Below are 27,701 nucleotides of genomic sequence, written 5' to 3' on the forward strand. Positions count from 1 at the left end.
CAGATGTGCACTACTGTGTTTTCTTAAGGAAAGAAAATAAAAGTAGTTATGGACTTGGAGGTGAAACTTCATCACCTGCCCTCCAGAGTTCTTGGGAGCCTTAAGTGAGCTTAAGTGGGCAGAGCTGAACCCAGGGCCCTGGTGCAGGATTGAACTGATGTTATGTTTTATCAAGTTGCATTTTGTTTTTCCTGAACTAGTGGCTCACCAGGACCAATGAGCTAACAGGTGAGCCAAGCAGTGTGACTTATAGCACACAAAATCACTATAGCCTCAGTGCCCCTCTGATCTGGATGGGTATGTTCTGACAGCACTGCCCAGGTCCCTGGCTATGTGCTGGAACAAGGAGAGGGGACAGGGACAGACTTGTTGCTTTCAAGGCAAAGAGGATTTCCTTTGTTGGAATAATGAGGGTTGATGGGGAGGACTTCTCCTTGGCTGCATGCTGGAAGACCACTGCACTCCTCTGCTTACAGATGGACAGGGGTAGGGTGGAGATGAGTTTGGGACCTAAGGTCTTTCGGGTGCCTCAGCCAGTTTCGTCCTCTGCAGCAGGGATGTGGTGCTCTTGAGAATTTGAGGAAATGTTCCAGTTGTCCAGCCAGGTATGGTGGTGCATGCCTGTAATCCCAGCACTCGGGTTGCTGAAGCAGGAGGATCACCATGAATTCGAGGTTAGCCTGGGTGAGTTCAAGGCCAGCCTGAGCTACATAGTGGGACTGTCTCAGAAAAGAGAAAAAAAGTTCCAGTTGTTCATCTAACTTCACTAGACCTTTGTCTAAATTTCACTGGCCAGGGGAGAGAAATGGGCTAACATTTGAACAAGGAAGTTATCAGGCCTGTTTCCACCTCTGGTGGCTATGAAAAGGACCTGGTTGTGAGAAGAGTCTCTCGCTCTCCTCCCTTCCTTTCTTTGTGCTGGGGATTGATTGAACCCAGGTGTATTCTACCACTGAGCTGCATACATCTTCAGCCCTTTTAAATTTTTTTAACTTGAGACAGTCTCACTAAGTTGCCCAGCGGGACTTGAACTTGTGATCTTCCTGCCTCAGCCTTCCAAAGTGCTGGGATCACAGATGTACACCACCACATCTGCTTTCCTTTCCTTTTTCCGGTTTGCTTTTATGTAGTTCTGGGTGAGCGGGCAGGGTGGTTGTGGAGACGCTGTGCTGGCAGGAGGAGGAAGAAAGAGCGGTGCCTCCTCCTTCTCCAGCTTGGATTGTAGGTATGGGTGGTGTGCCTGGTGGTTCTTGTGGGAAGCCAAGTTGATTGTTGCTGTCTCTGGCCTGGAATGTGGTCTCCGAAGGAACAAGCTGGAGGATGTGACAAGAAGAGCTGAGTCTGCGGCAAGGGTTAGAGGCTTGGTAAGAGCTGCCCTTGCCCTACCTTAGGTTGGCTAGGCTGTCCTGAACTTGGGGTCATGGTGGGAGTGGAAAGCAGAGCTGTTGGCGGAAGCAGCTTGGGCCCCCACTCCTCATGTGTGTGCTTCTCTTGGACTTGGGTGATGGCAGTTGTGGCCAGAGCTGTAGCTGTATTTGTCAGTGTTCCTCTGACTCGGCATGGGTCTTCCCAGATCAGGAGACCAAGATGGTGCATGTTGGGGTTAGAGGTAGGAAACAACCAGAGCTGTGCCCTCTGACAGGCTCCCCCCAAGCTGTTGGTTGTCTCCCAGGAGGGGTCGAGAACCCTGGTGCTCAGTCATATAGCTCAGCTGGAGACACCAGAAGCCAGTGCTGGTGCGACAGGGGAAGGACGAGGGGGTGGATCTATTGTGACATTCGCCAGCTTCCGTGGTGTGAGAGTACTCTCACTGTGGCCCGTTCAAGCTGTCATTACATTGTCACCGAGCAGGGAATTGGAAAGAGATGTGTGCACTTACCTCTCTCGGGAACCCTTTGTCCCTGGTGGGCCTCGTGCTTCCCCAGGAAGAGCCGCTGTGCTGTGTGCAGCCCATGGAGAGGAATGGAATGGATGGCCCCCGGGACCCAGAGAGAGCCTGGAAGGGCCAGGGTGACATGTGGTGGCTGACTTGGCAGTGCCCTGCTGAGAAAGTGCCTGGGCGTGCACCTGCCAGAGGTGTGCAAGGCCCGTGATGCCCATTCTCGCACGCCCTAGCGCCTTCGCATTGATTGCAGTGAAGCAGACACTGCCTGTCCCCCGCGCCCTGTGACTTACCTTATTAAAAACTACTTTGACTGCAGATACGGACTCAGAGGAAGACGAAGACTTCCTGAAGGACGAGTGGCCTGGCCAAGGCCCCTCCGGCTCCAAACTGACCTCCTCCCTCCTGTGTGGCATGGTGGCAAAGAACGGCAAGCCAGCCGCAGGCCCCAAGCTGACCAAGAGGGGCCCGGTGGCCCCCCGGACTCTGAAACCCAAGGCGGCCACCAGCAGGAAGCAGCCATTCTGCTTGCTGCTTCGAGAGGCCAAGGCCCGCTTGTCCTGCAGTGACTCTTCGGAGGACTCGTTTGACCAAGGTTACTAGCTCCACACACAAAATCTCTTCCGTGTTTTAGAGCGAGAGTGAGTGTGAGCGCGAGCGAGCGAGAGAGAGCACGCGTGTGCACAGCAGGGATGGCAGCTGCGGCCATTGCCCGATGGCCCAGGAAGCAGCCGTCTGGTTCTTGGCAGCGTAGCCTGCCGTATCCACCTCTTTTTATTTTTGTTTTTATTTGTACTGTATCATTGTGATTAATACCATTGCCCAGCTCTTTTGAGCTTCCCTCCAACTGGTTTTTGGTCTTCACTTTTCTCCTCTCCTCTCTCTGCTCCCCTCCCTGCCCTGAGGCTCTGCACCTTTCCTGCCCCCCCCAGAATGCAGGCCTGGGCAGGGAGCTCTTGGCCTGGGCCCCGGCCCTAGGAGCATTTTGTAACTGGACCTCTGTCGTGTGGGCGTGTGACTTGATGTTTGTACCGCAATTTTGGTAATACCAAGCTTTATTAAACATACCGAGTTCATTTTTAACTAAACCGTGTGCCTTGTCTCTCTTGCTGTGTCCTTACTAGACCTTAGGTTGCCGCTTCCCTTCATTTGTTCCTCCTCCCTCCTCCCTCCCGCTCCTCCTCCCTACCCCAGAGGGAGTGGAAGTGGCTGCTGCTCCTCTCTATTATTCAGATATCCCTGGGAGCTCTGGCATCCATTCCATTTTTCAGGCGGACAGTCAGCCACCCTCACCTCCAGCATCATCTTTTTTTTAAGCTGCTTGTTTGTGTTTTATTTTCTTAAAACTCTGCTCTTACTCACCAGTGGTTAAACAGTATTAACATAAACACTTGTCTTCTAACACATATTTCTGTTTTGAAGGGCATGTAGGCAGTGCGGGGTCAAGGCCGTTGACTGGCCTTGGTTTTTGTCGCTAAATTTGAAAGTGTTGGCCTCATGGCCGCTTCTGGGGACAAAGTGCAGGACTTTGCGGGGAGAGTGCTGGCTGCGGGTCTCTGGCCTGGTTTGGCCTTCGCTCAGCCAGGGTTCTTCAGCCACTTCTCCTCTTAGGAGAAGGTCAAGCTCCACGGCTCCCAAGAATATTCTCTAACAACAGAATGGGACTCCGGGGTTAGAAATGTCTGAGCCCTCAGGCCCTTCAATCAGAAATGTCCCAAGAAGGGGAAGCAAGTGAAAAGGCCTGCTTCAGGATGGATTCCCTTTAGGGCTAGGCCATGGGGTCCTCAGAAACCCTGGGTAGCAATACCTGGATGTCAGCTGCCTCATCAGGAAGGTCCCAGGTGTCATAGTGAGTCTGGATGTGACCTGGCTCAGACCCCTGGGACTAGAACACTGCCCATTTCAGCTCCTGCTCCTGGGCTAAGATCTCCCCTCCAGATCAGCAGGGTGTGGGGACAGCACGCTGGGAGCTTGATGTCCTTTGGGCTCAGGTCCTCCTGTCCCGCTGCCACATCTCAGAGAGTGCATCCTGGGCTAAGAAGTGAGGCCACTAACCACCCAGTGAGGCCTCCCGCCAGTGAGGCCTTCCCTGCCCGGCCCTCTGTGGATGAGTTGCTTGGCTTGCCCCTCCTTGCCTCTCCCTGGCCTTGGCTGGACCTCTGTGTCCCTTCTCCACCTAGCCTTAAAGCCAGGGTTCCCGCTTCCTAGCTTTTGAGCACTCCTGCCCCAGCTCAGACCCCACAGAGAAACAGGCAGCCCCCCAGACCTCTCAGGAAGGGGCCAGTTGCCCCAAGGCAGGGCCCAGGGCTGGATACAGCAGGGCCAGTGCACAGAGCCCAGGTAGGAAAGTGGGGGCTAAGGTGAGAGGCTCAGCTTTTCAGTCTGCCCCCCACAGCAAAGCAGATGGTTGATGAGGTCTTAAGGGATACTTGGGTAATAGGGCCTTACTGACCTCCTGGTACTAAAACACTTAATTGGCTTGGCTTTTCTAGTGTGTCTGCTTTCTCCTCCCAGCAGCTTGACCATACCTCCACCCTTGACCCCTACCCATGATGCTTTGAGTGTCTGTTTCGGTCTCTTGCATTTGCTCTCCCGCTGCACTCTGGACGCAAAGCGAAGGCTGGGAGTAGGGCAGACGGCGCAGCGGGTCACGGAGCTTGGGTCTGAGCCTGGCTCGTTGCTCCGTAGGTAGGCAAACCCTTTTCTTTCTGTCCTCTGTACACCCACCTCCTCGGGGTCTGCCCCCACCAGGTCTGGCCGCAGCACATCACCTTGGCGCTTACGGGTTTTGGGAAACCAAACCAAGTTACAACAGCCAACCCCTTGTCCCGAGCCAAGATTAAAAAAAAAAAAGTTTTTTTTGCATTTCCTTAGGGTGTCTTTGTTGGGGCTTTTCTCCCCCCTGCCCTTGGCAATGCTGCCCTTGGCAGTGCTGCCCTTGGCAATGCTGCCCTTGGCAAGCTCTGCCTCAGGTGTGAACAACTCCAGAGAGGCATTCTTGGCCCTCGGACTCCCACTCCTTCCCTGCCCCCACAGACATGGTCCGAACAGCCCAGTGTGACTCACCCAGCACCAGGAAGGCGGCCGGCAGGATTGCAGGATGATCTGCATGTCCCTTATGCAGGTGCTTTTTGTGGGCTTCTGCCTTCCAGTGTTTTGCCGTTGCAAGGTGCTGGGCCTGGGCCTGGGCCTGGCCTTCTGCTGGCTTCCTGGGATCTGATTTGGCTTCCAGAAAGCCAGGGCCTCTGGCCTTCCCCACCAACCTAGTAGCTGATCCTGGAGGGAAGATTTCGGGAGTCTGGAGTCTCCACACCCAAACAGCCAGGGCAGGATATTTTTGGAAGGGAATGTGCCCAGCCCTGTGCCCCCACCCCAGCCAGCCACCCGCCCAACCCCCTCCCCATTTGGACAACCCCAGGGGGGCCCGATGAGGGGGACCCAGGCGCTGTCGAAAGTCTGCCTACACTTAGCCTGCTTTGCCGCTGTGGCCCACTGGGGCGGAGACAGAGCCATGTGACGTCGCAATGTGAATGATCGCAAGTGTGCACGGCCTGCCTGCCCTGCCTGCTTCATCCATCGCCTCGGGAGCCCGCTCCCGCCTGCACCCCTGTAACAAGCCTCTTCTCTGCTCCTCGACTCCCCTGGCTCCTCACCACCTCCCCCTCCCAGGGCTACCCTGCCAGGAATCCGGGCACCCTGCAATAAATGGGTAGAGGACAGAGCTCTTGCCCTTGGTGGCACCCTTGGGGGTACCACTTTTTGGCCACTAGTTGCACTTAACCAAGTGGCAGCTTGGAGCAACGGCAGGAGAATGTGGACTTGGTTACTTGTCTCCCTGGTCCATCTGCTGAGCCCAGGGTGTGTGTGTCCTGCCACTTCTGCTTCACAGAGCCACTTCCTAGCCCAATCTGGACCCTGCTTTGGCTCCCAGTGCTCTGGCCTCCAGGCAGATGGGCACGGGGTACCTGCCCTCAAAGCTCCTTTGCTGTGTGTCAGATGCCTCAGCTGGGCTGTCTCCCAGGGAGGGTAGGGACAGCCTCTCTTTGGCAGAGGGATTGGTTCACATGCAGGGAGCCTTGTCATGTTTAGCTTTCCTGGCCAGCCCCGGTGCCCAGCCTTCCTGGTCCTGAGAGCCCTAGCTGGCTGCTGGGCCAGAGGCTGTGGAGAAGCCCATGCTCAGCCCTCAGGAGACATCCTGAACTTCTTCAACCGGCCCTGCTGCTGGAGCCCTCGGCCTGAGCCTGTCTCCCGGTGCGCCTTGCCCGCCCCGCGAGCTTCCCAGAGGGTCGGGGGGCAGAGCCTGCTCAGAGCTGTCCTCAGCCGCACAGCACGGTTCCTCGGCAGCTCCTCTCCAAGGCTGTCTCTTGACCCTCCCTAGACCGGCAAAGCACTTTCCGTGTGGACCCTCCCTTTAGCTGGGCTGGTTGGCTGGCGGATAACCTATGCCGCAGCTGAGAAAATGGGGTCAGCGAGGCTGGGCACCTGACTGCAGGCTCCCCAGGGTGGGGACCTTGCTGGATGCCAGCTTTGGACTCTAGAGCCCTGCCCTGGGCTGGGATACAGCATCCCCATCAAGCCCCCGAAAGAGACTGAACTCCACCTTCTCCTGCCACCAGCCCCAGGTCTCCAGCTGGCAAAATGGCCGCAGGCCCCTTGCCTGGGAGCCCTGCCCGAGCCCATCCCCGCCCCTCCTCCTCCTCCTCCTCCTCCTCCTCCTCGTCCTCCTCCTCCTCTTTCCTCGGCCTTTGCGTCTGTCGGGGTGTGTGTGCGCGTGTGTGACCGTGGCGAGCACTGTCTCCAGTCCTGTCTGTGTGTCTGTCCCCTGCCCACAGCACACGTGCATGTTGGTGCTCCCCACACACAAGTCCACCTTGACACCCAGAGCCACTGCCCCTCTGGGCCATCCAGGATGCCTGGGGTGGTGGGCTCTGGTGGGTGGAGGCCCGGGGTGAGCACGGGTGGGACTGGGCGGGTTCGGGATCTTCCCCCAGTGGCCACGTGGTGAGGATGGAGGGCGAGGCTGGAGCTGTGGCCGCTCCAGCCCCAGGGGGAAGTGGGTGGCGGGCGGTGGGGGGCCACACACGCTGGGCCAGAGCCCTGACTTGCCCCCTGTTTTCTGCACGCCAGATGAGACCTCCGAGGAGGATGAGGAGGAGCTGGAGGAGGAGGAGGACGAGGTTGGCGGCGGCTATAGGCTGGGAGCTCGGGAGCGGGCACTGTCGCCAGGCCTGGAGGAGAGTGGGCTGGGCCTCCTGGCCCGCTTTGCCGCCAGCGCCCTCCCCAGTCCCATGGTGGGACCATCCCTGTCCGTGGTGCAGCTGGAGGCCAAGCAGAAGGCCCGGAAGAAAGAGGAGCGGCAGAGCCTGCGGAGTGAGTGTCATGGGGACCGCAGGGAGCTGCTGGCACGCCGTTGGCCCATCCCACAGATGAGGAAACTGATGCTCAGAGATGGGTAGAGGCAAAGCTGGGGAGCAGTGGAACACCTGGGGCCAACTCTGTCCCAAGCAGAGCAGTGCTGGTGCCGGGGCTGGTGACGAGAGTCCTGGCTGCTTCCCCAGTAGGGTCTCTGGCTGCTCAGGGAATGGCCACTCCACCTTTGTGCTCCTGCTGAACATGGCCCTAAATTGGGTCCTGGAGGCTGTGGAAGCCCGGGAGAGGCCCCAGCCCACTGTAGGCTGGTGACGCCCAGCCAGCCCAGGAGAGATATGGGTGGTGGCTGAGAAGGAGGTGTGGGGGGAAGGGCCAGCCTGGGCAGAGGGAGGAGGATGGGAAAGCTGATGGCGTCTAGGGCCCTGGAGACGTGTGGCGCGGTCTGTGAGCCAGTGGGTAGCCAAGGGCTGGAGGAGTCGGGGTCAGCAGGTGCTGTGCTGGGCTCCAGTGAGCAGGGGCTGTTGTAGTGGATTCTCACGGTCCCCCTGAGACCAGGTTACCCTCCCACTACCCCATGGCCTGCAGCTGTAGCACTAGCCCTCGAGCAGCAGGCTCAGGCTCACCCTGGCTCCACTTCCTTCGTGTCTGTGTCTGATCCCATCCAGTGTCAGGGCCCGTGTCCCTGCTGATGCCCCAGTGTCCTTTTCTCAGCAGTAAGAGCAGCATACTCCACCCTCCCCGGAGGGCTGCATGGGAAATGGGGACCACAGACCTGGCCCTCTCCAGGCTTGCCTCCACTTCATGTGTCTGGCAGAAGCCTCCAGAGGACTCTCCCTCTCTCCTTCTCTGCTCAGAATTGGCTCCCCACTGCCTTCTGTTGGACACCACCTGTCTGTCTGTCCCTGCATCTGGATCCTGTCCACAGGTTCTGATTTGCCACCAACCACTGTAGTCCTTCAGGTTTTTGGACTTCTGTCCCTGCGACCCCAGGCACCCATTTCATCGCAATTATCAAATGTATCATCATGTAGTTCGAGTTACTCCTTTTATACCTTTAGTGTCAGAAGGCTCTCTAGCGATTTTTCCGTTTTCCTTGCCAATTCAGATAACTTATGTCTTTTCTTTTTCCCTTGGTCACACTGGCTAGAAGTTATCCATTTCATTGACTCCTGCTGTGTTATTTCCTTCCTTCTGTTTTCTTTGAGCATAATTTGCAACCACTTCCATTTCTTAAGGTACAAATTTAGGTCATTGATTTCGGACAGCGCTCTTTTCCAGTAGACACCGAAGGCTCCAAACCTCTGTCTAAACACAGCTTTAAGTGCATCTCACACTTTTTTTTGGTGTTTTTTTGCATCTCACACATTTTGATCTGCGGTCATATTTTCACTGTCAGTTCTTCTCTCTTGTGATTTCTTTGACTCAGTGATCACTTAAAAAGATACTTCTAGCTACTTGAGGGAAGTACCTGGTTATCTTAATCTTACTCATTTCTAATTGGATTCCATCATGGTTGGAGAACATTCCCTATAATTTCAGTCTTTTAATTTTTTAAGCGTCTGAAGACCTATGGCATTTCCTAGTGAATGCACTGTGTGTGTTCTGATGTAAGGTACTCTGTAAACATGAGTCACAACGGTGTGACCAGTAGTGTTCACATCTGCATCTTACTGGACTTTTTTGGGTCTAGTTCTATTAGTTTCTTAGAGATATTAAAATCTCCCACTGTGATTGCAGAATTCTCTAGGTCTCTTTTTAATCCTGTCAGGTTTTGCTCTGTGTATCTGCAGCTCTGTTATTCGGCACATATGTGTTTGTGATTATTGTGTTTTCCTCAACTTCGTCTTTGTTATGAAGCGTTCCTCTCTACCTCTGGTGATACCTTCTGTTTGGACCCATTTTATCTGGTACACAGTTGCTTCATCTTCCTTATGCTGGCCATTTCAATGGTGTATTTTTTTCTGCCTGTTCATTGTCATTTTGTCTTTTTCTCTGTGTGTGATACTGGGGATTGAACCCAGGGCCTTCACAATGAGCTGAATCCCCAGCCCTTTTTTATTTTGAAACAGTCTCATTAAGTTGCCCAGGCTGGACTTGAACTTTTGATCTTTCTGCCTTGGCCTCCCAAAGTGCTGGGATTACAGGTGTGCACCACCACAACTGCCTATCTTATTTTATCTTTGTTTTTATATTTAGTGTAAGTTTCTTATAGACAGCATATGCCTGGGTATTCTTTAATCCTTTATATAATTTCTGTCTTTTCATTGGAAAAATATTTATTGCAATAAATGCATAATAATATATAATATTAATATGGGTAGACTTGAATCTACCTGCATAGTATCTTTGTTGAGATATAATTCACGTACCATAAAACATCTTCACAATGTACACCTCAGTGGTTTTTATTGTATTTAGAGTTGGGGAACCATCCATTGTTATCAGTCTCATCACCCCAAAAGGGAACCCCAGTCTTACTCTATTCCCACACAACTCCAGCCCTAAGCAACTGCTTCTTTTGGATTTATCTGTTCACTTTTTATTATAAACGAAACTGTAATGCATGGCCTTTGTATGTGGCCACCCGGTTTCCAGGCTCATCCATGTGGTGTGATGTGGGTCATGCGTCCTTCCTCTCTGTGGCTGAATCACCCTCCCTGCATAGCCATCTACTGCATCTTATGCACTCATCACCTGACAGCACTTGGGTTGTTTGCATTTTTAGGTTTTTGTGGATAAAGCTGCTAGGAATATATGCATATGGATTTTTGTGAGGACATGTTTTCAGTTCTCTTAGTGGAATTGCTGGGTCATTGGGTAGCTGTAACTTTTTTTTTTTTTTTTTGTACCAGGGATTGAACTCGGGTCCTTGCACTCACGGGACAGGCAGTGGAAACACTGAGCTAAATCCCCGGCCCTGGAAGCTGTAACTTCTGAGGCATTAACAAACTGTTTTTCCAAAGTGCATTCCACCAGAGCATACGAGGCTCCAGTTTCTCCACATCCTCTCCAGCGCTTGCTATTATCTCTCTCTGGGATCATGGCCATCTCTGTGGATATGAAGTGCTTTCTCAGTGTGTGCTGTGTTTGTTGGGCTGGGGATGAAATCCAGAGCCTCCTGCATGCTAGGCAAGCAGTGCATCACTGAACCACATCACCAGCCCTTCATTATTGTTTTGATTTGCATTACTCTAATAACTAATGATTTTGAGCATCTTTTTATATACTTAGTGGCTATTTCTGTGTCTTCTTTTAATTTTTTTTTTTTTTTTTTTTTTTTTTTTGGTTGTTGTTGTTGTTATTGTTTGATACAGGTTCTCACTATGTAGTTCAGGTTGGCCTTGTACTCACTGTAGCCCAAGCTGGCCTTGAACTTGTGGAGATCCTTCTGCCTCAGCCTCTGGAGTGCTGGGACTATAGGTGTGTGCCATCATGCCTGGCGTGTGTCTTCTTTTTTTTTTGATACCAGGGATTGAACTCAGGTCCTTGTGCTTTCGAGACAGTAGGTGTAACTACTGAGCTAAATCCTGGCCCTTCTTTTTTCTTTTTTTGGTACTGGAGATTGAACTCGGGTCCTTGCGCTTGCACAGCAGACGGCGAAACCACTGAGCTAAATCCCTGGCCCCTACCCAGCCCTTCTTTTAAGAAGTATCTTATTTAAACCAAGTATAGGGCTGGGGATTTAGCTCAGTGGTTCCAGCGCCTGCCTCGAAAGCACAAGGTCCTGAGTTTGATCCCTGGTACCAAAAAGCAAAACAAAACAAAAAACCAAGTGTAGTGGTGCCTGCCTGTAATCTCAGCCATTCAGGATTCTGAGGCAGTATTGCAAGTCTAGGACCAACTGGACGGTTTAGTGAGACCCTGTCTTAACGTGTCTTAATGATAAAAAGGGCTGTGATGTAGCTCAGACACAGAGCCCTTGCCTAGTATGCATAAGCCCCTGGGTTCGATCCCTAGTACTGGAAGGATACAGTCTTATTTATTTATCTATTTGGAATTATAAAACAATTTTATAGAAAAACATTTATTCATACACTTTAGGCATACATAATGATAGCATTTATCCTAGAGAATTTGCACCTGTACATGATACATCCCGCCTCTTTTTTCGTATTCCTTCCTCCCCTCAAGCCCCCTCCCCTCCTTACGTACAAAAGCTTTTTCCATTTTTTCCTTCTATTTTCACTTTTTTTCTTGTCCCTTCCTTCCTTTCTCTCTCCTTCCTCCCTCGTTCCCCTTGTCATTTGAACATTTTCTTCCCATTTCTCAATATCTATTATACATTTTAGTCCTTATTTCCACTTTCAGTTTTAGAATTTTTTTTTCTGTACCAGGGATTGAACTTGGGTCCTTGTGCTTGAGAGGCAGGCAGTGGAACCATTGAGCTAAATCCCTGGCCCATCCACTTTCAGTTTTTCACACCAGAGAAACAATGCAGCATTTAAACACATATATCTGATTTATTTCACTTAGGAGTATGGTCTCAGGGTCCATCCATTTAGCTCTAAATACCTAAAGCTCATCCTTCCTTATGGCAGAGTAGTACTCCATTGTATAAAAAACCACATCTTCTTTATCTGTTGTTGGTTGATGGGCATTTGGGGTGTTTCCAAGATTTAGCTATTATACACTGTGCTGCTATAAACATGGGTGTGCATATATTGCTGTGGTAGGATGCCTTTAATTCTTATGGAAAGATACTAAGGAGAGGAATACCTGGGTCAAATGGAACCTCTAGTTTTAGTTTTTTGAGAAATCTCCACAGTGGTTGCACCAGTCTACACTCCCACCAACAGTGGGGCAGTGTTCCTTTTTCCCCACAGCCCTCCAGCATTTGTTATTGATTGATTTCTTTTCTTTTTTTTTTTTTTGGTTCTGGGGATCGAACTTGGAACCTTGTGCTTGTGAGGCAGGCGGCGGAACCACTGAGCTAAGTCCCCAGCCCGATTGATTTCTTAATAGGAGCCATTCTTTGCCTGGCTCCCAAGCGCAAGGTCCCACGTTCGATCCCTGGCACCAAAACAAAAAAGGATCCATTCTTTCTGGAGTGAGATGGAATCTCAGTTTTTGTTTTAATTTGCATTTCTTGAATGAAAAAGGCATGTTTAAATCCTTTAGTCTTTGTTAACTTTTTAAAAGTTATTGAGTAAGACTTCTTTATATTTTGTTTGTTGTTTGTTTTTTTGATACCGGGGATTGACCTCGGGGCCTTGCGCTTGCGAGGCAGGTGGCAGAACCACTGACCTAAATCCCCGGCCATGACTTCTTTGTATATTTTGACTGCAACACTCTTACCTGATAGAATTGGCAGGTATTTTCTCCTTTTCTGTGAGTTGTCTATGCACTTTTTTAATAACATTATTCAAAACAAAAAATTAATTAATTAATTAACTTATTTATTGGTACTAGGGATCAATCCCAGGGACTTTTGCATGCTAGACAAGTGCTTTACCACTGAACTACATTTCCAGCCCATTTTATTTTTATTTTGAGACAGGGTCTTGCTTAAGTTGCCCAGGCTGGGCTTGAACTTGCAGTCCTTCTGCCTGAGCCTCCTCAGGAGTTGGGATTGCAGGCGTGTGTCACTGCTCCCAGCATGTTTTTAATTTTGATGAAACCTAATTTATCTGTTTCTTCTCATGTCACCTGATTCTGGGGTCATATGGAAGAAAGTACTGTATAATCTAAGGTCACAAAGATTTATTCCTGGTTTTTCCTAAGACTGTTACAGTTTTGGCTGTTTTGTTTAGATCTGTGATCCATTTCTAGTTAATTTTTGTGTTGAAACGATGCAGGGTTTTTCCATTTAGATATCCAGTAGTTCCAGTAGCACCTTGCCGCTTTTGTTGAAAATTAATTGACCATAAATGTGAGGGATTGTTTCTGGGCTTCCAATTCTTTTCCAGTGGTCTAAACATCCATTATCTCTATCCTTGTGCCTGTATCACATTGTCTTGTTTTACTGTAGCTTTGTGTTAAGTTTTGAAGTTGGAAAATGTGAGTTCCCCCAATTTTTCCTTTTTTTCTTTTTAAAGTTGTTTTGGAGCTTCTGAGTTTCTTGCATTTCTATGTAAATTTTAGAATCAGCTTATCAATTTCTGCCAAAAAGCCAGCTGGCATTCTCATAGGAACTGTGTTGAACTGGTAGATCAGTTTGGGGAATATTTTTGTCTCTTAACATTGTAAACCTTTTGATCCATGAACATGGGATGTCTTTCCATTTAAATTGACCCTTAATTTTTTTTTTTCCAATAATGGGGATTGAGCCAAGGGCCTTCACACTGAGTTACATATCTAGCCTTTTTTTTCTTGTTTTTTTGAGATAGGGTCTTACTATGTAGTCTGGGCTGGCCTGGAACTCACTATGTAGCCCAGGCAGGGGTTGAACTCATGGCAATCCTTCTGCCTCAGCCTCCCAAGTGCTGGGATTACAGGTATGTGGCGCCATGTCCAGCATACCCAGCCTTATTTTCTATTTTTAATTTTGAGATAGGTCTTGCTAAATCACTTGAGCTTAGTTGTCCTGCATCAGCCTTACAGAGTGCTGGTATTACAGGTATGTGCTACCACACCCAGCTTTGTGATGAACTTCCTTTTCTTTTGCTTTTGGTTTTTTGAGACAGTCTTGCTATGTAGTTCAGGCTGGCTTTGAACTCACTATGTAGCCTATGCTGGCCTTGAACTCATAGCAATCCTCCTGCCTCATCCTCCCAAGTGCTGGGATTATAGACGTGTTCCACCATGTCTGGCCTTGTAATGAATTTTCTTAGCGTTCTTTCGTCTGAAAATATTTCCAATATACCTTTGTTCTTGAGTGATGTTTTGATGTTTTCACTGGATGTAGAATTTTGCATTTCCAGTTTTTCTCTCAGCACTTTAAAGATGTTCTACTCTCTTTTGGCCTTGTTTCTTTTTTTTTTTTGGTACTGGGGATCGAACTCGGGTCCTTGCGCTTGTGAGGCAGGCAGCAGAACAACTGAGCTAAATCCTCGGCCCCAAAGTTTTATAGACAAAGCCATTTTTTTTGGGTACCAGGGTTCGAACTCGGGACCTTCCAATTGCAAGGCAGGCAGTGGAACCACTGAGCTAAATCCCTGGCCCTGGCCCCCAGTTTCTGATGGAAAGTTACCCATTAATCAAATTTTTTTCTAAGTGACAGGTCATGTGTTGGTCATCTTTCTGTTACTACAACAGATACCTGAGACAATCAAATTAAAAAGAGGAAAGGTCCATTTTGGCTAACGATTTTGCAGGTTCAGTCTATGACTGACTGGCTGTGTTGCTGTGGGCCTGTGAGGGCAAAGTATATTGTGGGGAGCTGTGTCCAGGGAAGCTGTTCGTCTCTGGCGGGGAAAAGAGGGAAAGAGGAAGAGACTGGGGTCCCACAGTCCCCTTTGAGGCACATCCCCGGTGACCAAACGCCTTTTATAGGTGCCATGCTGGGGACCAGGCTGCCTCCTTTTTGGGCCGTTCAGGTCCAAGCTGTGGCTTCTCCTGCTTCTCTCTGGGGTTTGCTTTCATTCTCTCTCAACAGCAACTGTGATGTGCCTCGGCATGGTCTGTGCAGACTCCCTGGTATTGCTTCTGCTTGGTGTTCATGTAACATCTTGGATCTGTTAGCAAATTTCTGCTTGCCCTCAGCTTATCTATTGGTTTGAGTGTTCTCCATACCATTGGTTACCCCCTGATAGCTCTCAGGTGCTGTGGTTGCCATTTCAAACTCACCTCCTTTACTCAGACACATTCTGCTCATAGATCCCTTCTGTGAATTTATTTCCAGAGTTACAATTTTCAGTTTTAGAACTCCCATTTGGTTCTTTTCAATTGTTTCTATTCCTCTGCAGGCCCTTCCCATTTTTCTGCTGGTGTAGAGGCTGAAGCAGAAGGATCACACGTTTGAGCCCTGCCTGGGCAATTTAGCAACTTAATAAGACCCTGTCTCAAAATAATAAAAAGGCGGGGGCCAGGGATTTAGCTCAGTGGTTCCGGCACCTGCCTGGCAAGCGCAAGGTCCTGAGTTTGATCCCAGGTACGAAAAAAAAAAAAAGCTGTGCGGACATGTAGGTGAGTTCGAAGGCTCCAGGTTCCAACTGCAGTACTACAAACCAAACAAAATCCCCACACGAGTGTTGTTCTGCCTCCTTAGAAATAGCTAGCCGTGATCTCCCCGAGAGAATTCTCCTCCCCTAATCTGGACATGGGCTGCATCTCGGGGTCAGATGCGGTGGCTGCCTTCTCTGTGCAGAATGCTGTGCACCCTCTTGGCTCTTGTTTGCTGATTGTCTCAGGGTCCTGTGCTTGGCGTCATGGAGGTGAGGCTGTGCAGGGTCCGCATGCCCTAGTTTTCTTCAGTGAGTGGTGCTGCCTTGTAGCAGGGGCTGCCCTGGTGGGGCTGGGACTCCAGTTTCTGTTTCCTGTGGTCTCTGTGGCTTTTTTCAGATCGACTTCTGCTGCTTACTTGGGCTATTATCAATTCTGTGCCATGTGTGGGGAGACAGAGCTTGGGAGTCCTTTCTACTCTCTCCTGCATTGTCAGCAGCTTTCTCTTTCCTGCTGTTAAGGCCAGAAGGATTCATTTCTTTCCACACATGCACAGCCCTCCCTCCCGTGAGCACCAGGCAGCCTGTGCCCTGGGCCAGAGTTGGGGTCCAGGGCAAAGTCTCCCCCTTCCATGGGCACCTTCTCAGTCCACTGTCTGCCTGCCCCACACAGGGTACACCTGTGCTGGGCTTTCATGAGAAGGAGTCTCAGTATCTCTTGCTCAGAGTAGAAGTTCCAAGCTGCCTCCTCAGCCAGAAAGCCCCAGCAGCCTTCTCGCCCAAGGGAGATGAATTGTTGGGACCCTTAGGCTTTGCCAGTGGCTCTTCTCCCTGGGTGGCCCCCTGGCTCTGCTGCTGTGGCTGCCTCTTTGGGGGTGACCTCTCATGGGAACCCTTGTGGCCAGGCTGCCAGCTGCCTGGGGCCAATAGAGCTCACATGGGCCCTGGTATCTTGCCGTGTGTGCTAGGGGAACCCAAGGCAGGCACTGACCCTCTCCAGGGCTGCTAACCCAACGGTGTTGCAGATGTCCCAACCCTGGGCTCTAACCCAAAGCCTGTGCCCCCACAGAAGTGCCACCAACTCACATGGTCATGCTTTTCCTGGGTGCCGATTCTGTCCAGGCTGGAGGCTGGATGAGAAGGGGGGTAAGGGGGCCGCTCTAGAGGGCAGGGCAGGCCAGATGGGCTGGACAGGGACAGACGCGCCATGGTGTGTCACTGTGATGAGGGAGGTGTGGACAGAGGACGTGCCTGCATGCCCATCGTAGCGGACTGCAGGGTTTTCCAAGTTGAGGTGGAGCAAGATGCCATAGTGGCAGAACAGGAGTGGAAGGGAAAGCGCAGAGGTTAGGCAGGTGGGGTTGGGCAGGAGCCAGCAGCTGCCAGGGGCAGCTAAGGCCTCCAGAGCCTGGGAGCCCAGGGCAGAGGGAAGTGGGTCCCTTGGCCTGCTGAGGACAGGGCTGGTGAGGGGCTGGGCCCAGGGCTGTGGCGCCTCCTGCCTGTGCAGGGCTGGGCCCCTCTGGCTCTCCTGCCCTCACTTCTGGGGTCCCGAGGTACCCGGAGGCACTGGCTAGTCCTGGGCTAAGCTCTTGGGGTGAGGCAGCAGGAGGTGCCCGAGCTTAGTGCTGCCCCACCCTCCCGTCTTCCCCACAGGCACAGAGTTCGAGTACACAGACTCAGAGAGCGAGGTCAAGGTGCGCCGGCCGCCGGCCACCACACTGCTGCGGCCCAAGAAGGCGCCCGGGGAGCCGAGCCCCCCGCTGGCCACGCCCGCGCCCTCAGCCCATGGCCCCGGCAGCCCCAGCAAGGCCAAGCTGGCCGCCGACAAGGGGCGCAAGGCCCGCAAGCTGCGGGGTCCCAAGGAGCCGGGCTTCGAGGCGGGGCCTGAAGCCAGCGATGACGACTTGTGGACCCGGCGGCGCAGCGAGCGCATTTTCCTGCACGACGCCTCGGCCTCTGCGCCCGCGCCCGCACCCAGCAGCAGCGCTACGACCACTGCCAAGCCCGGCCGCTGCGCCCGGGGCCTGCCCAGCCCACGCAAGGACAGTGGCCGCACCCGGGACAGGAAGGACCCCAGGAAGGTAGGCGCTGGCTGGCTCGGGGTGCACCACTGTGGGACTGGGTCCCTGCTTCGGACTTTGGGTTTCGGGCTTCGAAGTCAGTGAACAGGCTTCCGGCTTCGGGCTTCTGAGTCAGTGACCCTGTCAAGGAAGGAGGAGCTTTGCTACCTTCACTCTTCCTTATGGAGGGCTGTGGTCACCTGTGTGACTAAGAGGCTGGGGCAAGAGGATCTCAGGTTTAACCCCAACCCGAGCAACTTTGGGACTTAGTGAGACTCTGCTCAAAATTTTAAAGATACAAAAGGGACTGGGGGCATAGCTCAGTGTGGCACCCTGGCATTCTGTCTCTTGTACCACAAGAAGAAAAAAGAAAAAAGAAAAGGTGTGTAAATAAACACAGTACCTAGGCCCCAGGTTGGCCCACCTTCCATCACTGTAACAAACACCTAGTTAACTGACTCATGAAGAGAAAGGGTTGTTTACCTCACAAGTTCGGAAGTTGCTGCCCTGGATCCATTGCCCCATTGTTTCTGGCCTGTAGGGGGAGCAGTTCGTGGGGTGCCAGGAGGGGAGTAGAACCACCCCCTCGCCAGCCAGCAGGAAGGCAGGCAGGGACCAGAGGGTCTAGGGGGTGACCTGAGGTCCTCCCCACATGCCCCACCTCCTAAACATTCGACCTCCCCCTCGAAGTGCCAGCTGCGGCCCAGCCTTTGGGCCTGCGGGAGACATGCAGTAGAGGGCCACAGGTCCTAGAGGGTCCGGTGGTGGTGACAGTGAGCACAGGGTGGAGCATGGAGCCCCATGCGTGGAGGGTAGGTAGGAACTGTCCTGGGCTGGGGACTCTGGTTTCTGTTGGTGGCAGCGTCGCTGGTGCTACTGACGCTATTGTGGTTTGTGGCCTCCACTGTCAGCTGCAGGAAAACCGCATTTCTTTTGCGGTAAAAATGTGAAACTAGATACGGGATTTTCTTTTTCCTTTGGTACTGAGGATGTTCATGCTGAGGATGGAACCCAGGGCCTCATGTGTGCTAGGCAAGTGCTCTAGCACTGAACTGAGATAGAGTTTTTTCCCTACCCAAGAGAAAAGATTTTTTGAATTGTCTTCATGGACACTCTAGATTAAGAATACTTGGGCAGGGAATTAGCCCCAGTGACACTGCGCCTGCCTCACAAGTGCAATCCTGAGTTCAATCCCCAGTATCAAAAAAAAAAAAAAAGAATACTTCCTTTTCTTTTATTTCTTTTTTGTACTGAGGATCAAACTCAGTACCTTGGACTTGCCAGGCAGCGCCATTGAGCTACATCCCTGGCCCAAGAATACTTGCTTTTCAAAAATGTGATAATAATTAGATGTGTTACCCTTTTTGCACTGGCTGCTAGCAAGTTAATGGCCAGTGGCTTCTCCCTTAAGTGCTTACATTCAGACTTAACTGGCCGACTCCACAGTACACTGCTTCAGGCCTTTCCACTGAGTCCCCAGTGGAGGCAGAACCCTCATAAAACAATGACATTCTACGAGAAAAATCACAAAAAGGGCTGAGACTCAGAAATCAGTTTCCCAATGAGGGGATGGATAGCCAAGCACCATCCATGGGCATTGTGGTTTTGTGCTCAGGGCTGAAGCTATCTTGTGTTCTCAGGCCTTGGTGAAAGGGTGCCAACATAATAAATAGTAATGCCAGGCCCCCCCCAGTAGACCACGGATCCATTCGGCTCCTTGTCCTTGGAGACGTGTTCTGAGGTCCCCATGAATGCCTGAAACTGCAGAGAGCAGAGTCCTGAGTGAGTCTGGCCACAATGCAGCTGTCCTTCTGATACCCAGGTGGTGGCCAAGTGACCAAGGGGGTACAGCTGGACTCCAGGGACAGGGGTGGCTTGTGTCCCCACTGTGAGGGCATGGGTTGGGGTGGCACAAGTGTTCATCACGTCCTTTGGAATGGCATGCTGTCAGAGACTTCTTAGTTGTTCATTTCTGGCATTTTCCATGTAGTATTTTTGGACGGCAGTTGATGTTGGGTAACTGGAACATGGAAAGAGAGGTTGAGGCTAAGGGAACTGCTGTATCTATTGAGTGCTCACCGACATGAAGTGGGTACCTCTGCCAACTGCATGTCCCAGGTGGCCCATAAGAGGGAAAGTCCCTGGCTTTCTCATGTAAATAAAAGGGGTGGGGCTCCCAGCAATGATTTTTCTGGTCAGAGGGAAAAAAAGTTGCTGGTTTTATGTGATAATAAAAATTGTTTGGGGCCGGGGATTTAGCTCAGTGGTTCTGGCACCTGCCTCACAAGCACAAGGTCCTGAGTTCGATCCCTGTTACCAAACAAACACAAAACAAAACAAAACAAAATAGGATTTGGAGTATAAATAAATGGGAGAAAATCTGGACATAATCTGGGCTCCCAGGATGCTGGGAAGCTGAGGCAGGAGGATTGCAAACTCGAGGCCAACCTGGGCAACTTAGTGAAGCTGTCTCAAAATAAATAAAGACTGGCCACCCTCTGAGTCATTTGTTACTCCCTGTGAACCCAATAAATAGTAGCAAGCCTGTGTGTCTTCGTCTTTACTGCTCAGAGCAACATTGATCAGGCCCAGAACCCAGCTGTGCCCTAAATCTTCTCTCCTGTCTTTATTCTTTAATTCACCTTGTGCTGTTGTGGCTCACAGGAGACTAGGGCTTCTGGTAATGTTCCCTTTCCCTGTTACCTACAAAGAGTAACAACCGTTAAGAGAATAGAAATACAGTGAATAATTCCAACCAATAGAAAACAACTAGATTAAGGGAGTGTGTAATCAACAACAACAAAAAACACATTCCCTGGCTGGGGATTTAGCTCAGTGGTTCTGCTGCCTGTCTCACAAGCTGAAGGACCCAAGTTCGATCCCTGGTACCACAATACAGACAAACAAACAAACAAACAAAAAACCAACACATTCCCTAATGTCAGTGGGGAGACAAATACATAGGGATAGAGGAAACAGGAAATAAAGTAAAATGCATAAAGTAAATGCAATATATCAGTACTTACAATAAATGTTTGCCAGATGAGGCTTTTTACAATTAAGTTATATGTTGTAATATTTAAACCTGAGGCAGATTGACATGGAAAAGAAAAGATATCTCTAATAAATCTGCCATAATTATAGAAAAGAACAAATAATAAACCTATGAAAAATAAATAAATAAAAAGTGCTGGAGATGTGGCTCACTGGTAGAATGTACCAAGGTTCAATCCCTAGTACCAAAGAAAAGAAAAGATCTGTACAGAGATGGCCTTTTTCCTTACCTTAGGTGTGCAGCCACAAAGCCCTGAGAAAAAGCATCCAACCAATAGCAGATACTGGAGACCAAGGCGGTGTAACCAGGGTGCTCCCCACCTCAGCATACCTTCTGCTTTCAGGGATATAAATGGGAATAAAACATGCACAGAAACAAGAAAATACAGGCCAGGCATGATGGTGCATGCCTATAATTCCAGCACTCTGGAGGCTGAGGCAGGAGGTTCATTATGAGTTCGAAGCCAGCCTGGGCTACATAATGAGACCCTGTCTCAAAAAACCAAAAAGAAAAAAAAAAATACAGAGCACACATGAATACGTTTCCACCATGGGATGAAGCTATAGACCTCTTATCCCTAGAACACAGCTGTTTTTGTCCCTTTGAATGCTGTTTGCTTTGAATTTCTGTTTCTTAATTTCCTCTCCCTGGCCTTGGTCATTTGGGGTTTGACATGTCCCTTTTCAAAAGCATCATGCTGGGCCTGGTGGTGCATACCTGTAATCCCAGCACTCTGAGAGGCTGAGGCAGGAGGGTTAAAAGTTTAATGACAGCCTGAGTTCAGCAAGACCCTGTCTTAAAATTTAAAAATAAAGTAAAAAGGGCTGGAGGTGTAGGTTGCTGTGAAGGCCCTGGGTACAATCCTCTGTCCCACCAAAAGCAAAACAAAACAGAACAACCAGAAGCATCATGTCACTTGCCTTCGATCCCACTGGAACCCCTGGGTTGTGCTAGCTGTAGTTTGGTTCAAGGAGCAGCATTTTCACTCTCTTATGCTGTTGGCTTTCGCTAGGAGTGCAACCAAGGGTTTAAGCTGTGTGTGGGGCACCAGTTGTGGGTCAGATGGCCAGGCATCCAGGTTGCTCCCGTTCTTTGCTCAGATCTGTGAAGCTATACAGGAGGCCCCTTTTTATTTTTATTTTTATTTATTTTTCTCATACTGGGGATCAAACTCAGGTCCTTGAAAGGCAGGTGGGACACCATTGAGCTAAATCCCTGGCCCCAGGAGGCCCCTTTTTAAAAGGGCCTCAGCTACATCCTGTCCCAGACTGGAAGAGAGGGGCTGCACATTTCTCCCTGCTGGCACCTCTGAGATGGGCGGCTCCCCCTCACTTTGGGACCCTGGTTTTCAGTCCCCTTCCAGGAATCTGTCCTCTCTCTAGAATTACACATCAGGTCTCGTGTGTGTGTGTGTGTGTGTGTGTGTGTGTGTGGCATCATTTGAAACAGTGGAAAATAGAGGCAGCCTGTCTGTCTGCCCCTGGGGGTGGTCAAATGCATGACAGCCCCCAACAGTCGCCCTCCCTGTGGCATATCCTGTAGCTGCTATGTCGAGAAACAGAGCCACCCCTGTGTGTATTAGCCACATGGGAGGCGGGGATTTCAGAGCAGGACTTTTGGTAAATTCCCACATCTTAAAAAAAAAATGTCTGTGTAGCTTTGGTGCCTGCCTGCCTGCGTGTGTTGGTGGAGAGTTCTGGAAGGCTTTGGCACATTGTTAGCAGCAGAAGGGTTTTTGGTCGGGAACTCACATCCAAGAGGCCAGAGGACACCGTGAATGTTTCAATTTTAAAAATGTATTACAGTAAAGACACATTTCCATTGATCTCATCACTTATCCCATTGTTCTTGCCACTTTCTTTGAGACAGGATTTCACTGTGTAGTTCAGGCTGGCCTTGACCTTGCAGAGATCCCCCTGCCTCAGCCTCCCAAGTGCTGGTCATGTGCCACCACACCTGGCCTTGTTCTTGCCATTTTTCTTTTTTGGGGGGACCGGGGATCAAACTCAGGACTTTGCCCTTGCGAGGCAGGCGAGGTGCCACTGAGCTGAATCCCCAGCCCTGTTCCTGCCACTTTCTGAAGCAGCTCTGGAAGTCCTCTTTGCTGAGTGTCTTTACAAGGTATGATCAAATATCCCATGAATGCTGCTGCTGAATACCATCTACGGGAAAGGCAGGCTCATAAAAATGCATAAACGTCCTCACCCACCTTATTCACCGGATCTGGCACCATGGGACTTCTGGTTTTTCTCCAAAGTTAAAATGACCATTAAAGGGAAACATTTTGAGTTGATTCAGGACATTGAGGCAGCCACAACAGTGCAACTAAAGACATTCATGAAAGACATGAAAGAGGACTCCCAGAACTGCTTCAGAAAGTAGCAAGAATGATGGGATAAATGTGTTCAAAGTGAGGGGGATTAATGATAATGCGTCTTTTACTATAATAAATTTTTTTTTTTTTTTTGATACCGGGGATTGAACTCTGGTCCTTGCGCTTGTGCAGCAGGCGGCGAAACCACTGAGCTACATCCCCGGCTCTATAATAAATTTTTAAATGTCAACATTCACAGTACTTTTTGATTATACCTCTATGTATACTTCCTGCCAGTCTTTTAGGGCAACAGAACATGCAGAGTGATAAAATGGCTGAGCCACTTGCAGGGAGTGAGGGGTCTTGTCCCTGTCTCTGGTGTGGCTCCATCAGGGTTACTCCCACGGTGGGGGCCGTGGTGAGTGACAGGAGGCAGGATGGGGACCCTGGCTCCCCTCTCCAGGCAGCAAGGCCCTGCCTTCAAGCTTCTGTTTTGCTTCCTTTCCAGAAGAAGAAAGGGAAGGAGGCTGGCTCTGCCACCATGCTGCCACCACCCCGTGTCCCTAGCCTGCCCCCTGAGGCCAGGGCCCCTCATGCCAGCCCCCTGGCCACCGCCAAGAGGACCAAAGCCAAGGCCAGCGGGAAGGAGGCCAAGAAGGAGGTGAGGTCCCGGGCAGGTGTTGGGACAGTGCCCTGAGGCAGCTGCCTGTGCTTCTGAAGCTGGGGCTGGGTGTCCCGTGAGGCCGGGTGACTGGCAGTAGTGCCTGCACCCTGAGATGCCACTTCAGTTTCCCTTGGGGAACCAAGGCATTTGCTGTGGTAATAGGACAGTACTGAGCACTGAGCACTGAGTAGTGAGTACTGTGCTGAGCATGTGCAGGCCCTGAGCAGTCAGTTCCAGCCTGTGTCGTCCTCCCACTGTTCGGGGTGTACCCAGCTGGAACCCCTGTGTACACACGTGGATCCCCTGAGTTTTGGGCAGGGTCCCCTACCAGGTGGGCTGCCAGGCAGTGCCCTAAACCAGCGGCCTGCTGCGCTGTGTCCCCAGAACCGTGGGAAGGGGGGTGCTGTGAGCAAGCTGATGGAGAGCATGGCTGCCGAGGAGGACTTCGAGCCCAACCAGGACTCAAGCTTCTCAGAGGACGAGCACCTGCCTCGGGGGGGTGCTGTGGAGCGACCGCTGACCCCAGGTGAGGGGCTGCGAGGCTCTGTGTATGTATGTGGGGGGGGACACACCACGGGGCTCCATCAGGAAGCTTGATCTGAGCCCTGGCCTGAGCTGCAGCAGGCAGCAGCGTGTGTGAGGTCCCTGAGGGCAATGCAGGGAGGCCAGGTGGCTCTGGGGGTGGCTGAGCATCCTCCGGGCTGGGGAAGGTAGCAGCAGATCACCCGCAGTCTGCTGTGCCTTGTGAGGAGCTTGGTGCGCATCCTAAGAGCACCTGTGGCCTCCCTGGCTGTGAGTGGAGAGTGGTGAGGTCAGGTGGGATTGAAATGAGCTGCCCAGCTGCGGCAAAGAGAGTGCACTGGGGCCCAGGAGGGCTGGTGTCCAGGTGGGAGGCGGTCGCCCTCCAGACAGATGGGAGTGACCACAGCCGTCGTGGGAGCTGCAGGGAGGGAGAGTGGTCAGGGTGTGGGGCTGGGCCGTGCAAGCAGAGGAGACAGGAAGAGGACTGGTGTTGGGGTCCTGGGGAAGCTGTGGGGGATCACAGGCACTGAAGTTTCCCACATAGGATTTGGGGTGCCTGGAGGACACTCCAGGCCAGTCATGTCCAGCGGGCACGGGGGCCGGGGCGCGGGGAGCAGGGTGTCCCCAAGGGAGTGCCTGGTCACTCGCATGTGGGTCTGGGGTCCCGGAGCCCGGGCAGCTGTGTTGACCAACAGCTGTCTCCAGCGGTGCTGGGTGCCACTCTGCTTCGTGTGACACATCGTGGTGTGGTGGGCACAGTGGCCCTGTGATGTGGCCGGAGTTTAAGGGTCTCAGGGCCTTGGCTTGGATCTGGCATTCAGCTGCTTCTGCCCTTGGCCAAGGCGAGCAATGCGGCCGCACCCCATGCCCAGGTGTGGGAAGTCCCCTCGGCCTGAGGCGTAGGCAGTGGTGGGGGTGGAGGAGAGGGTCCCTGCTGCCCGGCTCTGGCGCTGCCTGCATGGTCTTGGTTAGGACGGGGTTGAGGGAGAGGCCTGAGGAAGAAGAGCGGTGTTGGAGGACAGAGCCTGGGGGAGCCAGGAGGGCAAGTGGGCGCAGAGGCCGCAGGGAACCTCAGCCGTGGGGCTCGTGGGCAGAGCAGAGGCCATGGAAAGCCCCAGAGGGCCTCGGGCAGGGGCCAGACGCCGACATGGGGAAGGCACCCCGGACAAGGGGTGGCCCCAGGGTGTTGGCACTTGGGGCAGGCTGGGGTGGCACCCGCCTGGGCACACATGTGCTGGTCCCTCATGGGCCCTCTGCCTGCAGCCCCGCGCTCCTGCGTCATTGACAAGGACGAGCTGCAGGACGGGCTGCGTGTGCTCATCCCCATGGACGACAAGCTGCTGTATGCGGGGCATGTGCACACCGTGCACTCGCCGGACATGTGAGTGCAGGCGCGGGAGGGGTGTGGTCAGCTCCGCAGGAGGGGACAGTGTGGGCCGGGCCCTGGGCCCAGCTGGCACAGGCGGCAGGGAGAGGACCCATGTACCAGCTCTCGCAGGCCCCCAGCTTCGGCGGCCTGGGTGGGGGCACTGGGCACACCCCTCACACATGATGCCCGGCCCTGCAGATACCGTGTGGTGGTGGAGGGGGAGCGCGGGAACCGGCCCCACATCTACTGCCTGGAGCAGCTGCTGCAGGAGGCGGTGAGCGGTGGGAAGCAGGCCCAGGGGGCTGGGCTGGGCTGGGCCAGCCAAAGGCTGTGGCTACAACTTTGTGCGCCCACCTGTGCCCTTGCAGATCATTGATGTGAGGCCAGCCTCCACCCGCTTCCTGCCGCAGGGGACCAGGATCGCGGCCTACTGGAGCCAGCAGTACCGCTGCCTCTACCCGGGCACCGTGGTCCGAGGTGAGATGTGCCCTCCTGCACTGCCCTGGCTCCTAACATGTCAAGGTGGATTCAGTCAGTTACCAGAAGCCTGTGCTAGCTGGCTTCATCAGAAGGGCTTTTATTGGCTCACGTACTGAGAGCAGCAGGGCCTTTGGGCATGGGTGGATCCAGGTGCTGTTTGGAGGAGCCCACCAGGACTTGACTCCCTGGGCTGGTTCACACAGCTCCTTGAAGGAACGTTACCTTCCTAACAGGCGCTGCCATCAGATTCTGGCTCCCTTTCCGGGTTCCCCCAAGGCCCACATAAGGCAGTGTTTGTCCACCCAGCTGCAGTGTCTGCTGGGCTGGCCTGGGCCAGGTTCTTGTCCCTGAAGCTGAGGATGAGGTCGGCTTCCTCACACACTTGACTGAGGGTGACAGGGAAGGTGGTCTCCCCAGGAAAGTTGGGGTGTTGGCAGCAGGACAGAGAATGGAAGCTGGGCAGATAAAAAGAACGGGTGCCTCAGAAGATGCGGGTGGGGTGTCAGGCAGAGGGAAGAGGCGGGGACCAGGGGGCTCTCCCCTCAGCTGTCACCAAGCCAGCACATCCAGAGGTGGGCTGTGAGTGCCCGCAAGACCGAAACCCACATAGCAGATGCAGTCCATGCCTCAGCTTCCTGCCATCTACTTGCTTGGTGAGCAAAATAGGGGGTGCCCAGCAGCCAGGAAACGGGAGTCAGTTACAGTCTGAGCCACAGGATATTAGGCTGAGAAGATTCATTTTTCCATCTGTTGGTCACTCATTTATCATCAGTACCCTAGGATTCTGGTTTTTTTGAGACAGGGTCTTACGATGTAGTTCAGGCTGGCCTCAAACTTACGGTGATCCTCCTGCCTCAGCCTCCCAAGTGCTGGGATTACAGGCATGTGCCACCACGCCTGACCCTAATATCCTGTTGTGTGGGAAGAATTTGTCTTGGATTCTGGGCTCCCAGGCCAGGTTGCCTGCTCTCCGGGCTACCTTGCAGGGCCTCTTGGGGCACCTGCTGAGGCTTGCATGGGCTCCTCGAGTGTGCCATCTTGCCTTTCTCTTTCTTGGCTCATCTTAGTAGAGGATCTTTCAGTAGCTTCCTGAGCAGGAACCCCCAGGAGGTGAGTCTCTTAAGCCCCATGTGTTTGTAATCTCTTTCTCCTGCTCTCTAGAGAGAGCTGAGCTAGGTGTAAATTCTAGATTGGAGGCTGGGGATTTAGCTCAGTGGCACCGTGCCTCTTTTGCAAGCACAAGGTCTTGAGTTTGATCCCTGGTATCCCCCCCCCAAAAATAATTCTAGATTGGAAATAATTTCCCTTCACCATTTCAAAGTCATTGTTTGATTTTTACTTAGCTTCCAGTGTAATTTGAGAAGTTCGCTGGCATTGCAGTTCTCAGATCTTTGTAAGAGCCCTAATTTTCTCTCTGGAAACTCTGGGTCTTTTTGTTATCTATAGGCCCGAAATCCCTGGGCTCCCCCAACCTTTCTCCACGTGTGTGTTCCCCATTGGGGGGACTTGGGAGCTGTGCTCACTGTGATTGTGTCGCAGACCCCTCCAGTCCTGGAAGCTTCTGGGCTCTGACCCTGCATTGTCTCCTTGCTCCTCCATCTGCAGTCCTGGAACTCAGATAGTCTGGCGTCCTCAGCGTTCATATCTTCCTCCCTGTTATTGTCTCCTTCTTTATCTTTTTGTTCCGTTTTCTGGGAGATTTCCCCTACTTTACCTTCTAATCCCTTCTGTTCTCTTGAATTTTAAAATTCATGCTATCATTTAAAAACTCCTAAGAGTTCTTTCTTATTTCCTGAATGTTCCTTTTCACAAAATGTTTCTGCTTCAACACATTATCTTTTTAAAAAACATTTCTGAGGATAAATTTTTTGTACTTTGAATTTCGTCAGCTTTTTTTTTTTCCTGATCTGCTTCTTGCCTGTTAGTTCTTCATGCTTTCTGTTTTT

The 27,701-nt window shown here is 51.9% G+C and overlaps 1 protein-coding gene across 10 annotated transcripts in view; it reads left to right on the plus strand.

Moving 5' to 3' along the window:
- Positions 1–27,701, plus strand: part of Tnrc18 (trinucleotide repeat containing 18) — an 85,526-nt gene that overhangs the window by 51,486 nt on the left and 6,339 nt on the right. For 9 of the 10 annotated variants that reach the window (XM_021254653.2, XM_021254655.2, XM_087196442.1 and 6 more), the window contains 8 exons: positions 2,202–2,477; positions 7,010–7,252; positions 16,945–17,372; positions 23,229–23,381; positions 23,769–23,910; positions 25,170–25,287; positions 25,474–25,549; positions 25,644–25,752. In XM_021254653.2, coding sequence (XP_021110312.2) covers positions 2,202–2,477; positions 7,010–7,252; positions 16,945–17,372; positions 23,229–23,381; positions 23,769–23,910; positions 25,170–25,287; positions 25,474–25,549; positions 25,644–25,752 — 1,545 coding nt within the window. Of the gene's footprint in view, positions 1–2,201; positions 2,971–7,009; positions 7,253–16,944; positions 17,373–23,228; positions 23,382–23,768; positions 23,911–25,169; positions 25,288–25,473; positions 25,550–25,643; positions 25,753–27,701 lie in introns of those variants that run through there. The other variant, XM_087196443.1, reaches the window with a different exon arrangement.

This window comes from Heterocephalus glaber, unplaced genomic scaffold (genome assembly GCF_053883595.1).
Source record: "Heterocephalus glaber isolate CG9 unplaced genomic scaffold, H.glaber_assembly_v1.0 deba00001610, whole genome shotgun sequence".
Classification (NCBI taxonomy): Eukaryota; Metazoa; Chordata; class Mammalia; order Rodentia; family Bathyergidae; genus Heterocephalus; species Heterocephalus glaber.